The sequence below is a fragment of the Ranitomeya variabilis genome, chromosome 3 (assembly GCF_051348905.1).
Source record: "Ranitomeya variabilis isolate aRanVar5 chromosome 3, aRanVar5.hap1, whole genome shotgun sequence".
In the NCBI taxonomy this organism is placed as follows: domain Eukaryota; kingdom Metazoa; phylum Chordata; class Amphibia; order Anura; family Dendrobatidae; genus Ranitomeya; species Ranitomeya variabilis.
Genome location: NC_135234.1, coordinates 423,716,295 through 423,733,576, shown reverse-complemented (window position 1 = coordinate 423,733,576; position 17,282 = coordinate 423,716,295). Strand labels below are relative to the sequence as shown.

General features: G+C 41.1%; 1 protein-coding gene across 1 annotated transcript in view; it reads right to left on the bottom strand.

The window, feature by feature from the left end:
- The window catches only part of NXN (nucleoredoxin), a 214,201-nt gene that overhangs the window by 33,398 nt on the left and 163,521 nt on the right, over positions 1-17,282 (bottom strand). Inside the window, exons 5-6 of the mRNA XM_077296371.1 lie at positions 15,085-15,191; positions 7,553-7,732 (exon numbers count right to left, since the gene is read on the bottom strand). Of these exons, the coding sequence (XP_077152486.1) occupies positions 7,553-7,732; positions 15,085-15,191 (287 nt within the window). The remainder of the gene's footprint in view (positions 1-7,552; positions 7,733-15,084; positions 15,192-17,282) is intronic.

Sequence of the window (17,282 nt, the reverse complement as noted above, 5' to 3'; positions counted from 1 at the left end):
CAAAGGCACAACTTCTGTCACCGCTCTGTGTATAGAGAGCGGTGGCTGTAGCCGCGCACTCACCAACAGCCGGCTCAGCCCTTTAAAGGACTCTAATGACATTTTCAAAGATCAAAATACAAATTTGATTACAAATAATAAGTAATGGTAGCATGAACTATAAGCAGATAAAATTCTATCTGTAGTCATTCATGCAGGATTAAAAAGCTACTTTATAGCTTTTATATTTATATTTTATATCTCTCTCGCTCATGCTGTGAATCTACAAGATAATCTGAAATGTGAAAAATCACAGGAAGAAAAAAAAGCATTCATTTTCTTACAGGAAAGTTTGCTAAATTTCAAGCTCATGTTTAGCAGAAAAAAATAAATAAAAGAAAACGTACATAAATGTATAATGAAGCTCAATTCTAAACATTTTCATGGAACAACAGCCACACACGTCAGACAGAAGTTATACATAAACAATACTTTATAGTGTCGGTCCTTGCACTCAGCAGGGAAACAGGAAACAAGGGAATCGTTTCCCTTCCCAGGCAAAACACCCATTGCCTTCCATGAATTAATAACTGACTGTACAAAGGAAAGAAAATGTGACTCCCTTTTGCCCTGTTTAGTGTGAAAAACACTTTGTAACGATGGAAACCAGCACTATTCCGATAGGGAAAAAGGAAACTGTCTGTACAAAGCACTTTGCCACGATCTCTGCCATAGCGGGAGCTTTACAGGTCTAATTCTGTGTGACCATTTCCATAACCAGATCAGTGTCACACGGGATTCTGTCTGTGACAAGCGCTCAGGGAGATCCAGGATGTTGTGGAACGTCAAAAGAACTTTCCCGATACAGTTGTCAACTAGTCCTTCCATCCCCTACATGTAAAGTCTTTGTGTTCAGGTTCACACATGTTCATCATGAGGGAACTTTTCCCATGTCTGCTGCATCAGAGTTCACAGAAGAAGTTCAAGCAGCTGAAAATCTCCATGTCAGCAATTTCTAGGACAACACTACTTATTATGGAGCGCTGCTGCTATAGCATCTGTATATTTATAACATTACCACATTCAGTAAAAGGGATTTTAATATTAAGGACGTGAGGACGTAAGTAAATTTATTGAAAGCAACACCCATATACATAGAAGAAGCTGTCTTTCTGAGGCTGTGACCCAGCTGCTTCCTTAAAGGGAACCCGTCACCAGGTTTTTCCTCAATATAAAGTACGACCACCAAATTTAAGGCCTCTTTTACAGCATTGAGTAGGCTGTATGTATGTCCTCCAATACCTTCTGCATAGAGACCTTTTATTATACCCACAGACTGAGGTTTCCATATGGTTTGTTGTACATAATCCATACTGCCCCCCAACCGCTCTACTGCACAGGCGCACTTCTCTCTGTCCTACCGGGGACAGAGCAAGTACCGTAATATGCATGTGCAGGCTTCATTTCCGGGTCATCGGCGACAGATGATGAATAGTGATGAGCAAGTATACTCGGTACTCGAGATTTCCCGAGCACGCTTGGGTGTCCTCCGAGTTTTTGTAATTACCCGGAGATTTAGTTTTCTGCGCCGCAGCTCAATGATTTACAGCTATTAGCCAGCATAAGTACATGTGGGGGTTGCCTGGTTGCTAGGGAACCCCCACATGTAATCAAGCTGGCTAAGAGATGTAAATCATCCAGCTGCGGCGATGAAAACTAAATCTCCGAGTTTTTACAAATACTCGGAGGACACCCGAGCAGGCTCGGGAAATCTCGAGTACCGAGTATACTCGCTCATCACTAATGATAAATCAGAAAAATATTTTGTAGCCACTTAAAGGATACCATTATTAGTATAAGGATATATTTGCAGAACGTTTTTTGGCTAGAAAATCTGCCTCTGAACCAGTTTTTCTTGCTTTTTTGTGCATGAGGACAATTTATTAAGAGCGTATGCATGAAGCTGTTTTTTTTCAAGCAGAAATGTCTCAAGAACTTGCATTTTTTCATACTGAAAAAAAAAATGTCGAAAATAGAACATGTGCACGAACTACAAGAGTATGTGCACAAGACATCTTTTTCAGGCAGCTTCTGCTCTGGAAACGGCCTCTGAAAGCACTGTTTAAATGCTCAAATTTATGAACCTATGAATTTCTATGTCAAATCGACTTGCTGTTCATACGCTTAGCTTTCTGAGCATCTTTTAACCACTTCAGGAGCCAAAGACTCCACGCGGTTCGAAGTGAGCTGACAATTTTTCAGTTTTTTTTCCGTTCTGAAGGTGCGCAATACTTTATAATAGAAGTTAATGGGAAGGCTCAAAATCCATCCGAAAGATGCCGTGCATCTTTTTGAGAGTTTGCAGCAGCATTTTTGCTTGAAATACCACTAGTGGTTTATTCATTGTTAAATGGAATTTTTAAAAAAAAGGAAATTATAAGTAAAAAAATGACACCCCAAAAAACATTGGAAAAATGCTTAAAAAAACAACCAAAAAGCACAAAAAATGACAATAAAGCACTCTAGAAATGACCAAAAAAACATTTCAGGGAAAACGCTGCTGTTTCCTGAAGAAAGAGCTTTCCTCTTGAAAAACTACCTGGGTTTGCTTACCTAAAGCAAGACTTTGGCCCAGATTCATGAAGAGTGGCGTTTTTCATGCAGACTTTATGACAGGGAAGAATGGAGAGTGAGGCGCATCATTTATTAAGAGATGCCACCGCTTGTCGCCACCCTCCAGATAAAACAACTTTGTTGCAGCAGGGCGAAAATGCGTAAAATGTTTGTACTGCATCACACTGTGCAAAAATGTAGCAATTTTTCAAAGCTTTTTACATCAGTTTTCTGTTTGATGAGTTGGGGTCTTTTTGTGCACATACCCTCAGAGCATTTTTTCCACTTAAATCAATATGAAGCATGTTAACAAAAAAAATTAAGTTTTTTTTATTTGAATTTTAGAGTAGAATTTGAAAAAGAAAGTGTCATCACATCTATTCATGGGTTATGCGCAGTATTATAGATTATCACAAATCAACTGAATGGGGCAGAACTGCAAAACCAGACACCGTCTATGGCAAATGTGCTCTTCCTAGCTGGAAAAAAACAAACTCAATGATATAATGGGTCCCTTCCTTGTAAGGGAATGATTCAGGCTCTCGTGCAATTGCGAGAGGGCAGTTGACAAATTGGTACCGTATTTTCCGGCGTATAAGACGACTGGGCGTATAAGACGACCCCCCAACTTTACCAGTTAAAATATAAAATCTTCTTAAAAGTCGGGGGTCTTCTTATACACCCTATGTCGTCTTATAGGGCCGGTGAATATGTGCCTTTTGGGGGGGGGGGGGGAGTGATCCTGATGACGAGGGGGCGTCTCACAGGAAAGTGAGTATCCCCCATTACCTTATCGTAGCGGTGCAGCGTGGGGGTCTCAGTGCTGGGAGTGGCGGCGGCGGCGGCTGCTGTGCTCTGGTGCGGCGGCTGCTGTGCTCTGGTGCGGCGGCTCCTCTTCTGTGTGGGGCCTCTGTGCTGTGCGGTGGCGGTGGCGGCGGCATATCTTTATCCAGTTGGGGCTCCTCCGGCATCTCCTTAGCCCTGGAGGCCCCGCCGCAACTCCATCGGTGCAATGCAGCGGCCATTTTCCCGGAGGCAGCTCAATAGGTGCGATGCGGTGGCCTCCGGGAAAATGGCCGCTGCTCAGATTCAGATCTCGTCCCGAAATCTCGGGACACGAGATCTGAATCTGAGCAGCGGCCATTTTCCCGGAGGCCACCACATTGCACCGATGGAGTTGCGGCGGGGCCTCCAGGGCTAAGGAGATGCCGGAGGAGCCCCAACTGGATAAAGATACGCCGCTGCCGCCGCCACCTCACAGCACAGAGGCCCCACACAGAAGAGGAGCCGCCGCACCAGAACACAGCAGCCGCCGCCGCTCCCAGCACTGACACCCCCACGCTGCACCGCTAGGATAAGGTAATGGGGATTACTCACTTTCCTGTGAGACGCCCCCTCGTCATCAGGATCACTCCCCCTCCCCACCCACCATATACACCGGCGTACAAGTCGATTCCTGGCGTATAAGACGACCCCCGACTTTTAAGAAGATTTTCGGGGGTTAAAAAGTCGTCTTATACGCCGGAAAATACGGTAGTTATACGAAAAATATTCGCAAATGTTAAAATAATTCATACACTGTCATTACTATAATTATTGTTACTTTTGAACTCTACATATGTCTGGGAAAGCACCTGGAGTATTCGTCATAAGGCCAAGAAAGTGTCTTTTAAACCTCCGTCAGGATTAAGAACGCTATAGCGTTTGAAACACATTGGTTTTTATGGAGGTATTCACTTTAACCTTTTGCCAAGTATGCATACCTTTTTCTATTTTTAAATGGATTACGGTAAGCAAAATTTGATGTTTATATATATATATATCTATATATATAATTTAATATTTGCATATATAGAAAACTGCAGGCCTATATAAGTGACACTTCCAAAAGGTCAACAAATCCAAAACAAGAAAAAACGGAAGTAAAACGTCCTATTTCTTTCAAAAGCAGGTATACTTTATTAAATGTTTAAAATTACCATGAAACACAAGTTAAAAAATGGAGACAGCATTTACAAAAAAACGCACATAACCTTCACATGAAACACATGTTATATATATGTTTAGGTGTATACAGGCATATGGGGAACCTCTTGAGACAATATTAATGCTCCTTTGTTAGATGGCTGAACCTTTTACAATGCCTAATTCACATATGTGGAGCTGCCCCAATATTCGGTGAAGGCGATTATTCCTGCGGATGAGAGGCAGTGGTATATATGATAAAGTAAAGTGCTTTAGTGCATTGTGCTAAACTTTTTATCCATACCTCACCTCCACAGCAACATCACAGTCACCAATGGGGAATTCTATTATTGCATATAGCCTATTTGGCCCCATAAATCTGCATACACACATGTTACATAGCTTAGTTAGTAATTCAAGTTCTGTTACATGACCTGTTTTGTGCGATCCTGAGCCCCAACGCGCGTTTCGCGTTAGCTTCGTCCGGGGGTATGTATATGTTCCCCATATGCCTGTATACACCTAAACATATATATAACATGTGTTTCATGTGAAGGTTATGTGCGTTTTTTTGTAAATGCTGTCTCCATTTTTTAACTTGTGTTTCATGGTAATTTTAAACATTTAATAAAGTATACCTGCTTTTGAAAGAAATAGGACGTTTTACTTCCGTTTTTTCTTGTTTTGGTTCTATATATATAATTGTCTAAGGGGTACTTCCATCTGTTTGTCTGTAACTTCCGTAATGGAAATCCCGGGTCGCTGATTGGTCGCGGCCGGCCGCGACCAATCAGCGATATTGGGGCAGGATTTAAACACCGCTTCACTTTTTACTATTGATGCTGCATATGCAGCATCAATAGTAAAAACATATAATGTTAAAAATAATAATAAAAAAACAACATTATATTCTCACCTTCCGGCGTCCGCGGCACCCTTTCCCGCTCCGCGCGACACAGCGGTCCCAAGGATGCATTGCGGCAATGACTTGCGAACACGTAGCGGTCTCGTGAGATGATGACGTAGCGGTCTCGTGAGACCACTACATGATCACGGGTTATTGCCGCAAGGCATTACTGGGAACGGAGCGTCGTAAGGAGCATCGCTAAAGGCCTGGGCTAGATCCGGGGGCCGCCGGAAGGTGAGTATATAACTATTTGTTTTTTATTTTAATAGTTTTTTTTTCAACAGGGATATGGTGCCCACACTGCTATATACTACGTGGGCTGTGCTATATACTACGTGGGCTGTGTTATATACTACGTGGGCTGTGCTATATACTACGTGGGCTGTGCTATATACTACGTGGGCTGTGCTATATACTACGTGGGCTGTGCTATATACTGCGTGAACTGTGTTATATACTGCGTGAACTGTGTTATATACTGCGTGAACTGTGTTATATACTGCGTGAACTGTGTTATATACTGCGTGAACTGTGTTATACACTGCGTGAACTGTGTTATACACTGCGTGAACTGTGTTATATACTGCGTGAACTGTGTTATATACTGCGTGAACTGTGTTATATACTGCGTGAACTGTGTTATATACTACATACATATTCTAGAATACCCGATGCGTTCAAATCGGGCCACCATCTAGTATACACACACATTATATATATATATATATATATATATATATATATATATATATATATATATATATATATATATATATATATATATATATATATATATATATATATATATATATATACACACACATACACACACACACACACACACACACACACACACACACATACATACATACATACATACATATATATAGCATACATACTGGAAGCAGGCTACCTTTCTTGGACATCTTTTTTTCTGCATAGAATAGTATAGTCAATGCTGAGATTTCCCATGAAGACCGTATACCACAAATGGGTTTTTTTCCTTATAATGGGAGTAAATGAGGGATATTTGCCACTGTATCTCTCTGAAGTGGCCCAAGTTAAACGTAAACATCAGGCATTTATTTAATTTACAAGTAACATGTAAACAGACATTCACAGCAATGTGCTACATCAAAGGTCACATCTAAGATCACTGTGTATTCAGAGTGTGATATAAATATTACCTATGACTAATCAACTCTTCTTCCAAAAGTATAAGTAGTCCTGGTCAGGAGACAAGTAATTCTGCTCCTTTTAATATTTGTCAGATTATATTATAAATCTAGATCATGAATATTTTGAAAATAAAAATCATACCCTTATTCCAGCGATATGTCACTTTCTGGGCTACTTGGCATAATCACTTTTATCAGCAGTAGTTTGTCATTGCAGGACTAGTAAACCTGCTCTCAGGTAGTCCACCATATTCATAAGCTCTGTATAACCCCGCCCCAACCACTGATTGGCAGCTTTTTGCCCATGTACACAGAATCTGCCAATCAGTGGTGAGGGTGGGGTTATAAAGGGGATCAGCAGTTCGAGAACTGGTAGATCTGCTGCAGATAAAAGTTTTTATCAAAATGACAGCAAGCAGCTCAGTAAGTGACATATCACTGGAATCAAAGTCTCTGCCCCTACATTAGCTACTCTCAGTTGGGATACAAAAAACCCAGGTGACAGATTTTGTTTAAAACCTGAATGGAACTACAAAAACAGATTTTAGCAATTTATACTTTATCTTCTGTACTTGTACTACTTGCATTCTTGCCTACATAACTGTAAAATATATCTTTTTTTTCCTACAAATCACATTTTATCCTCTTTTCCATAACCTGAAACGTATTCATTGTCTCGCTCATCATCAATACTATCGTTTATACAGCGCGCTTTACATTGCAGTCACAGCTGCTGATCCTCATGCTTCCAGAGCTGCACTCTGCAGGGCTTCGTCATTGGTCTCAAACAAATGAAATTCAGTCGCTTCCAAATCGGACATTTTTGGTGGAGTCAACAGATTCCTTTCTGCACTGGGTATGATGTATTGCAATTCAATCCTGTGATTAGCCCACGATTTGATTTCCATACCTACAAAAAGAACAAGGCAGGGACCCTCGTTCAGCTGAACAGCATTTAGTTCTGTCAGTTCCACGACAGGTTTAGGGTGCCATGGGAACTCTTTGCAGTCAATATCATGAAGAACTTCCACTCGCCCTTGTCGTGTGATGACCTCTCCCTTAGGATCCAATATGATAAGATTTGGAATGCCTGCAAAAATAATCACATTGTGTTTATTAAAATACCAACAAAAATGAGAATGGTGGCACAAATTATGCTCTATATATAGTTAGTGTAACATGTATGAGAATACTCCATATGTTTGCGGTGGTTCAGTGGTTAGCACAGCAGCCTTGCAGCCCTGGAGTCCTGGGTTCAAACCCCACCAAGGACAACATCTGCAAGGAGTTTGTATGTTCTCCCCGTGTTTGCGTGGGTTTCCTTGGAGTACCCCGGCTTCTCCCACTCTCAAAAGACATACTGATAGGGAATGTATATTGTTAGCCTCAGTGGGGACAGCGATGATGGTGTCTGTAAATCGCTGTGGAATTAATGATGTTAAATAAGTGAGTAAAATAAACAGATTTGGAAAGGACTGGTCAAAAAGCCACTATTAACTTTATTATTATTACTACAATAAAGTCAAGATCGCTGCTTCCACCCTATCACAAGAACACATTGATTAGTTTACATACTTAGGTTATGTGCACACGATTCGGATTTGCTTCGGATCCGCAGCGGATTTTTCCACGCAGAAACGCTGCAGATCCGCACTGTGATGTACATTACAATGTTATTCAATGGGGAAAAAAAAGCTGTGCAGATGGTGAGGAAAAATCAGTGCGGAATTGCTGCGAATTTCAAAGAAGTACATGTCACTTCTTTTGTGCAGATCTGCAGCGTTTCTGCAACCCTTCATGATAAAAATCCGCAGTGGCAAAAACCGCTGAAAATCTGCACAAAATCTGCATCAATTCGGCATAAAAACAGCACAAATTCCGTGGCAAAACCGTGGCTGCGGATTCTGCCAGGAGATGCGGATTTTGTGCAGAAAATTCTGCACCTCTTTTCCTACGTGTGCACATAGCCTAAATATGGCTCCTACAGAAAAAGTTGATAACTAATAACTAAGTGTCAGTGCGTGGTAATAGCAGCCAAACTGCAGTGAATTCAGAAAGTATATAAACTACGTGTAGAAATTGCTTGCTCTGGATTAACAATAAATGACTGTAGATATCATGCAGTGTTTAGTTACAACTCTGCAAAGAAAAAGGTTTACATAGTGTGTTGGAATGCCACAAAAGCTAGGTCTGAATATAAACACATGGGAAATCCACATATACAGCTTTGATTCAGAGCAGACGGGTCTGTGCTCAAGCATGTAGGGCACAGTGCTTACAGCAGATCTCCGAGACTTCTTTTATGCTGGTGTGTGATCTCATATAAATCTACAACCTCTAATCTGTGATTTTAGGAACAGGCTCTAATCCCCGTAAAATAAACCTTACAAACATAAAACATTGTACATGACCACATGGCAAACAAAAGCACACAGCCAGCACAGAACATTGAGTGAGCGTGTCTGCAAGATATGCTCTTCGAGAAGAACCCACTACAAAACTTCCCTCCAAGGAAAGGCATCATACATTCATGAAAAAAAAAAGCCACCTTCCAATGGATCTACATAAATCGTGGACTTCATTCTGGGGATGTGTTTTTTTGACAATGTATTGAAATCAGACTATATATGGACTAAATATATGGAAAAACTCACCACACATGATGAAGGATGCAAACACTTTAATTTTACTCCAAATGCAGACGTGTAGTGGATACGGAAATGGCCAGCAAGGGGCAGGCAGAAATGTGACATTGACAGTAAATGATTTGACCCTTCTTGGGTCTTGTCCACGTCGTCGCTTGGCACAGAGTGGAGAAGAGGCACTCCCACGCCCAAGTCTGCTTTGTCGCATTTCTCCCTACTGCGCATGTCGCATGGCCAAAGTCACCATATAGCCACAGGCTTATGTTAATGAAATCTGCTGCTCTGAAAGTCACTGCCGTTTTCAGACCAACTGATTTCATGAACTCCCCAGCTTGCCCTGGGAGGAAGGAAGGTTTATCTTACACCAAGTACAAAATTAAAGGGGTTGTCTATTCCCATTTCTTCAGGAGCATACTGTTTCTCTGCCTCTCGGCTTGCTGCTTGACATTGCACTCCAGATGATTAGACAGTTCAGACCAGCAATATGGTCATGTTAACCCTTTTAACCTGGAGTCATTCTCCATTTTATTTTTGTTTTTTTCTCCCCTTCTTCCAAGAGCCAAAACTTTATTTTTACGTCAATATAGCTGTACGAGCGTTTGTTTTTTTGTGAAAACAGTTGTACTTTTGAATGAGACCATTGATTTTGCCATATAGTTTACTGGAAAAGGGGACAAACAAATTCCATATGGGGTAAAATTGCAAAAAAGAGAGTGCAATTCCAAAATTGTTTTTTTTAGTTTTATTTTTTTTCATTTACCATGTACACTACATGGTAAAACTGACCTAGCAATATGATTCTCCAGCTAAGGCTATCTTCATACATCTGAGTTTCTGGCATGTGTGGCATCCGTTTGCACATGTACAGGAGACACGTACTATTCAGTGTTGCCGGGTCTCGCAGAGCGCAGTATGAGCTGGATTCGGGGAACATCGTGGGAAGCGCTTTACTACGTCAGTGCTGATTGGGAACTCTTTTTCTAATAAACTGGTAAACAAGGGACTGTGTCTTGTTTATAGACTAGTCAGACCAATGTGTGCGTTTTTTAATCAAAATTTTTATGAATTTTTAACATACCAAAGAAAACATGAATATATAGCCAATACTTGAACGTAGTAAACTGGGGGAAACATCAGGACTGGGGGATAGCCTTTTTTTTTTTTTTTAACCCTTTAACGACCAGAAGTATTTTTGGTTTTGCATTTTCATATTTTGCTCCCCTTCTTCCCAGGCCCATAATTTTTTAGTCAAAATGGCCATGTGAATTCTTGTTTTTTTGTGGGACGAGTTTTACTTTTGAACGACACCATAGGTTTTAACATATCGTGTACTGGCAAAAACGGGTTAAAAAAATTTCCAAGCACGGTGAAATTGCAAACAAAGTGCAATCCCTTTTTTTTTTTTTTTTTTTTATTTACCACGTTCACTAAATGCTAAAACTGACTTGCCATTATTATTCTACAGGACATTACGAGTTCATGGACGCCAATCATGTGTAGGTTCGTTTTTACTCAAGTGTTGAAAAAAAATTCCAAATTTTGTTTAAAAAAAAAAAAAAAGCGCCATTTTCCGATACCCGTAGCGTCTCCATTTTTCATGATCTCGGGTTGGGAGAGTGCTTACTTTTTGAGTTGAGATTTTTAATGATACCATTTTTGTGCAGATATGATCTTTTGATCTCCCGTTATTGCATTTTAATGCAATGTTGCGGCGACCAAAAAAACGTATTTCTGGAGTTTTGACTCTTTTTTCCTTGTTACACCTTTTAGCAATTGGGTTGATTCTTTTTTTTTATATTGATAGATCGGGCAATTCTGAAAGCGGTGATACCACATATGTGTAGGTTTGATTTTTTTTAACTGTTTAACTTTAAATGGGACGAAAGGGGGTGATTTGAACTTTGATATATTTTTTTAAATATTTTTAAAAACATTTATTTTTCTTACTTTTGGTATGCTTCAATAGTCTCCATGGGAGACTAGAAGCTGCCATAATCCGATCGGCTCTGCAACATAAGGCAATGATCAGATCGCCCGTAAGGCCGGGATCACACATGCGAGAAATACGGCAGAGTCTCGCATGTTAATACCCGGCATTGCCGCAGTCACTCAGGAGCGGAGCATGTGGCCGCATAGCAATACATGCAGCCGCACGTTCCGCTCCTGACGGTGGCAATGCCGGGTATTAACAAGCGAGACTTGGCCGTATTTCTCACGTGTGATCCCGGCCTATGTAGCAGAATTGTTCACTAGCTAAAAGCTCATAGCAATCTGGCAGTGGCAACCATAGAGGTCTGCTGGAGACCTCTGGTTGTCATGCCAACCCATCGGTGACCCGCGATCATGTGACGGGGTTACCAATGGGCGGGATTTCTGGCGTTCTTGCCAGAAGCGCGAGTTAAATGCCGCTGTTAGAGATTGACAGCAGCATAACTAGTTAATAGCCACGGGTGGATCGCGATTCCACCCGAGACTGTTACAGGCACATGTCAGCTGTTCAAAACAGCTGACATGTGCTAGAAAAGATGTGGGCTCAGCATCGGAGCCCACATCAAAGGGAGGGAGTCCACAACGCGTACTATTATGCCTGATGTTGGAAAGGGGTTAATAAATTGGAGAACCAGGGAAAGGGTTGGGGAGTGTTTATTTAAATAAAGTAATTTTTGGTCTTTTTTTTTATATATTACTGATAGACACTTCACCATTACTAACAGCAGGGATTGATGCCAGCTGTGTTTTTGGACAATTCACAGATGACATCAACCCCAACTACCATTAGCCCGACTGCAAACGCACACGGGCAGTCAGGAGAAGCAGAGGCATAGCGCAAGAATTGGCGCATCTAATGTGAAGCGCCACTTGTGAGGCGGCTGCAGTCTGGTATTTTAAGGCTGGGAAGGGCCCAATAACCATGCACCTTCCCAGCATGATTAGATCAACTCACAGCAGTCAGCTTTTTTGTTTCTGGTTACCAATAAAGGGGGTGGGACCTCATGTCATTTTTTTCCATTTATTTACATACTAGGTTAATACATGTACAGCAAGATACACACGCAAGGCACTAATTATATATCTCACGGATATCTATCTAAAAATAAAAAAAGCAGGTAGCACTCCAATATTTACCAAAAAGTACAAGGGACTTTTGTATACTTCGGAAATTTTATGGATATTTTTGCTAGGGAGGCTTTGCACCCATCATCTCAAATATATGTAGTGTGCTGTTCTAATTTCTATTCCATAATATCTACCTACATCTTTGCACATCTTTAACACCTAAAAATTAGTCATTTCTATTCCGATATGACTCACACGGGCGGTAAACAAGGATGACACGGACGGCCAAACGAAAACCACATGGATAGTAAAAACAGACTGTCTCATGTGAACAATTTTTAAATGGATGTGTGAAGAGGGCCCAAGTCTGAGTACACAGATATCAAACATATATTTTGCTTTTAGTTACCTTATATTCTCATGTATAAGCCAAGTTTTCCAGCACATTGTGTTGAAAACGCCCCCCACCCCTTCGGCTAATACACAAGTCATTGTCCCAGAAGGCAGCGGAGGAGGGGGAGCGGCGGAGCAACGGGTCACAGGAGGCAGGAGCAGGCGGCTAAAGCCTGTGCCCGATGCCAAAGTGAAATGAATATTCACTGCATGGACAATGAATATTCATTTCTCTTATAGCGTGCACAGTAACAGCTGCTGGCTTCCAGCCGCTGCCGGGCTGTCACGGGTGCCCGCTCATTAAGGTAATGAATATTCACCTCTCTCCACTCCCATAAGCTTGGAGAAAGGTGAATATTCAATTCCTTAATGAGCGGGGACACCTGATCGCTCGACTGCAGAAGCTGGTGTCACAGGAACAAGATGCTGCGAGGGCGCGCAGGGAATGTAAGTAGGATGGGTTTTTTTAAGCTTTTCTCATGAGGTCCACGCATGCAAGGATTGGGATAAGGAGCCATGTAGACAAGGAAAGGAATAAGGAGCCATGCAGACGAGGATGGGAATAAGGAGCCATGAAGACAAGGATGGGAATGAGGGGACAATGCATACCCGGCTTATACTCGAGTAAATACATTTTCCCAGTTTTTATGGCAAAATTAGGTGCCTCAGCTTATACACGAGTATATACGGTAAGTGGTGAAAATAAAACCTGAAATTTGCATGAAAAAAAAAAACAAACTTTGCTTTTGCTGCCGTTTTCCCAGAATTTTACTTTTCTTGGGATATGGGAGTGTGCAAGAGCTAACTGAGGTTTTTGCCATTACTATTTTCGGGTAGATCCGATGTCTTGATGGCCTCTTATAGCAATGTTTTTTGCAATGCAAAAACCCACATTTCGATTTTTTTCTCGCTATGCCATTCACCGATCGGATTAATTTATTTTAGATTATGATAGATCGGATATTTCTAAACGCAGCAATCCCAAATATGTCGGGTTTTTTTATTATTTTCAATAGGGCATAAGAGGAGTGATTTGAACTTGTTCTATTTTTTTTTTCATATTTTTAAAAACTTTTTTTTACATTTTTTTACTGTATTTAATAGTCCCCTTAAGAGACTTGAAGCTGCAATTGTCCGATCGCCTGTGCTATACATAGCAAAAAAATCACAATCTCCTATGAACACCGGCCACGAGCATCTACTAACTTTGCATCGTCTGCAAACTTGATTAGTTTACCTTTAGTTCCCTTATCTAGATCAATTATAAAAATATTAAACAGTGGGGCCATGAAAAAGCCTTGTGTTACCCCACTTGAAACACTCTTCCAATTGGATGTGCAACCATTTACGACTCTTTGAGTACCATCACTAAGCCAGTTATGAATCCACCTAACCGTAGCCTTGTCAATCCCATACTTGGTTACTTTTTCAATAAAGATAGTATGAGATACTTTATCAAATGCTATGCTGAAGTCGAGATATACTATATCTACCTCATTTCCCTGATCCACCTAGTCAGTGATTCCATCATAGAAGGAAGTTAGATTAGTCTGGCATGACTTGTTTGCTACAAACCCATGCTGACTCTGGTTAATTACTGTATTCTTATCCAAATACATGCTGTTTACTACTTGTTCAAAGATCTTTCCTAGTATAGGAGTAAGGCTCACTGGCCTGTAATTGCCTAGCTCCATCTTTCCTTTTTTTGAAGATAGGGACAACATTTGCTTTCCCCTTCATCATTTGCTTTTAGCTCAAAGAAAGTTTAGTGTTACAGAAGACCAGTCTCCAGCCTGTCTGTAGGGTTGTGTATTAGGGAGGCCCCAACAGAGAGGAACAAAAACACACATGCCCACACCAGATGCAGGGCTGAAATTCTAATGTAGGCCTCATGTATACATGAGATCCAGCCCACATGACTTCCTCTGCTTAATGTCACTGAATGGAAACATTGATTCGTGAGGCTCAACACTTTCCAGAAGAGATTTGAGATTTGTGCACCTTGAATGGACGAGAAAACAAATCTCTAATAAACGCAACAATAAGATAGACGTACCAGTGCTCCATGCTGTATAAAGTCTATGGCCCGCTCCTCACACAATTCAAGAGGATGTTTAAGTTTATACAAATTAAGTATTCTTTTATGTCATAGCAGTTTTTGTCACTAAATTATATTATATTGCCTAAATACTTGTTTCAAAGATTTTGTTCCAGCAGGGATATTCCCTCTTGATAGGATATGCTCTATACTTGAAAAAGGTGGAAATTAATTAGCAATGCATTTGAAATTCCCAACACGGGTCATGTTTGTAAACTTCCTTACGTAGAATATAACTAATGTGCTGACCTTGTATTCCATATAATCGGTTCAGTCGTGACCTTCTTGCCTCATCACTATATGGAACAGCCACCCAAGGCATTTCACTGAAATACTGTTTAAATGATTCTTCAGATCTGAGAAAGCAGAAAGGAACAGAAGTTTAATATATGCGTAGCAAAGAAATTCTAAAGAACTGCAGCAATAAAATCTGTGCCCAATGTTCTGTAACGTGCCGTGAGTGCTTATGACAAAAAACAAGGCTTAATATGCATTTACTATAGTTGTCTGGGGAAAAAAATCACTGGCATGGCACTTTAGGATGCTGATCTTAGATTGGAGAACAGAAATAAAAAAACAAAAACAAACAAAACGAGAGATAAAAAAACTTGCCATTCTTTATTCACGTTTCTCGAGACTGCATATTTTCAGCCTATCTGCCAGCAATGCACAATACTTGTTCACACAGTGTCTAGAATTATGTTTAGGGTCCACTGTTGGTTTAAAAGAAAGACTATTTTATCCAATGTTTCCATTTTGGGCTGAGCTCCTGCTTCACATCAACAGAGCAGCTCTTCCTCCTCCAGGCTGCTCTGTCGACAGGGTGGTATAGCCAACATCATGATGATTCCCTGCAGTTAGAGTGAAAAAGCAGCAGCTGCTCCGTTGACATGACATCAATAAAAACAGCAGAATCACAAGCAGGATCCAGCCCAGACTGGCGTTAAGCATAAGGCTTGGTTCACATTGCGTTCAGTGACTCCGTTAGACGGACTACGCTACACCGTGGAATAACGCGGTGTAACGTAGTCCGTTAACGCCGCCATTGAATGCAATGTCGGACGCATCGCTAGCGCATGCCCACAATTGGCGTGCGCTAGCGATGTGCCGTCATTGAGTGACGGACCCGAGAAGCGGGCTGCAGCGTTTCCAGGTCCGTCACTGCTAGCGCAGATGGAGCTAGCAGATGCTCTATCTGCGCTAGCGCAATGGAACGTCGGCACTTGCGTTAACAGCAGCCCGTTAGCGTATGTGCTGAACGGGCTGCTGCTAACGCAATGTGAACCTAGCCTAACAGGCAGGTAGCTAGTCCCATAAAAGAAAAATAAAATAGTCCCAGATTACCGCTTTAGAACATTCAAGCAAAACCATTTACAAGAAATTAATAGTGGATCATATATGAACTACAACATTACAATAGCAGAAAATGCTGGTTTAAGGTGTAATATTTGTGACAAATAATAACATAACAGTAAGCCTGAAAGTGCAGTCTTCTCTTGTCATCTCACTGTAGGACAGGAAATAGCTTATATAGGGGCTAAGACACCAATTTCAGGGATGTATCACTTATTAGGCTGTGTGCTGTAGTTTCAATACAATTGGTGTTTTAGCAGCAGGTGGTTAGCACTGCTCGAGACCTAGCCCAACTCCACCCCCAGCAGTGATTAGCAGCTTAATGTCTATAGACAATGTACATAGAAAGCTGTGGTGTGGGTGGGGCTAGCTGATTGTGTCACGATTGCTGCACTCAGTAAACTGGCTTTCTTTCATCTAGTGCAGGGATGTCATACCCAAATACACAGATGGCCAAAATTAAAAGCATGGACAAAGTCGCGGGTCAACCTTGATATTTATATATATATAAAAAAAAAAAGTCTAATTGTGGTTGACCCATGAACAAAGTACAGTACATTTTAATTACAGTATATACTCGAGTATAAGCCGAACCGAGTATAAGCCGAGACCCATAATTTTGCCACAAAAAATGGGAAACTTATTGACTCGAGTATAAGCCTAGGGTGGGAAATGCAGCAGCTACTGGTAAATTTCAAAAATAAAAATAGATATCAATAAAAGTAAAACTTATTGAGACATCAGTAGGTTAAGTGTTTTGGAATATCCATATTGAATGAGGAGCCCCATATAATGCTCCATAAAGTTCATGATGGGCCCCATAAGATGCTCCATACAAAATATGCCCCATATAATGCTCCATAAAGTTCATAATGGGCCCCATAAGATGCTCCATATTAAATATGCCCCATATAATAATGCACAAAGGTTGATGGCCCCATAAGATGCTCCATAGATTATGCCCCATATAATGCTGCACAAAAGGTTAATGATGGCTCCTTAAGATGCTCCATAGGTTATGCCCCATATGCTGCTGCTGCGGCACTTGCAATATTCACCTGTCCCCGTTCCACTGCTGCGCGCCGCTGTGTCTT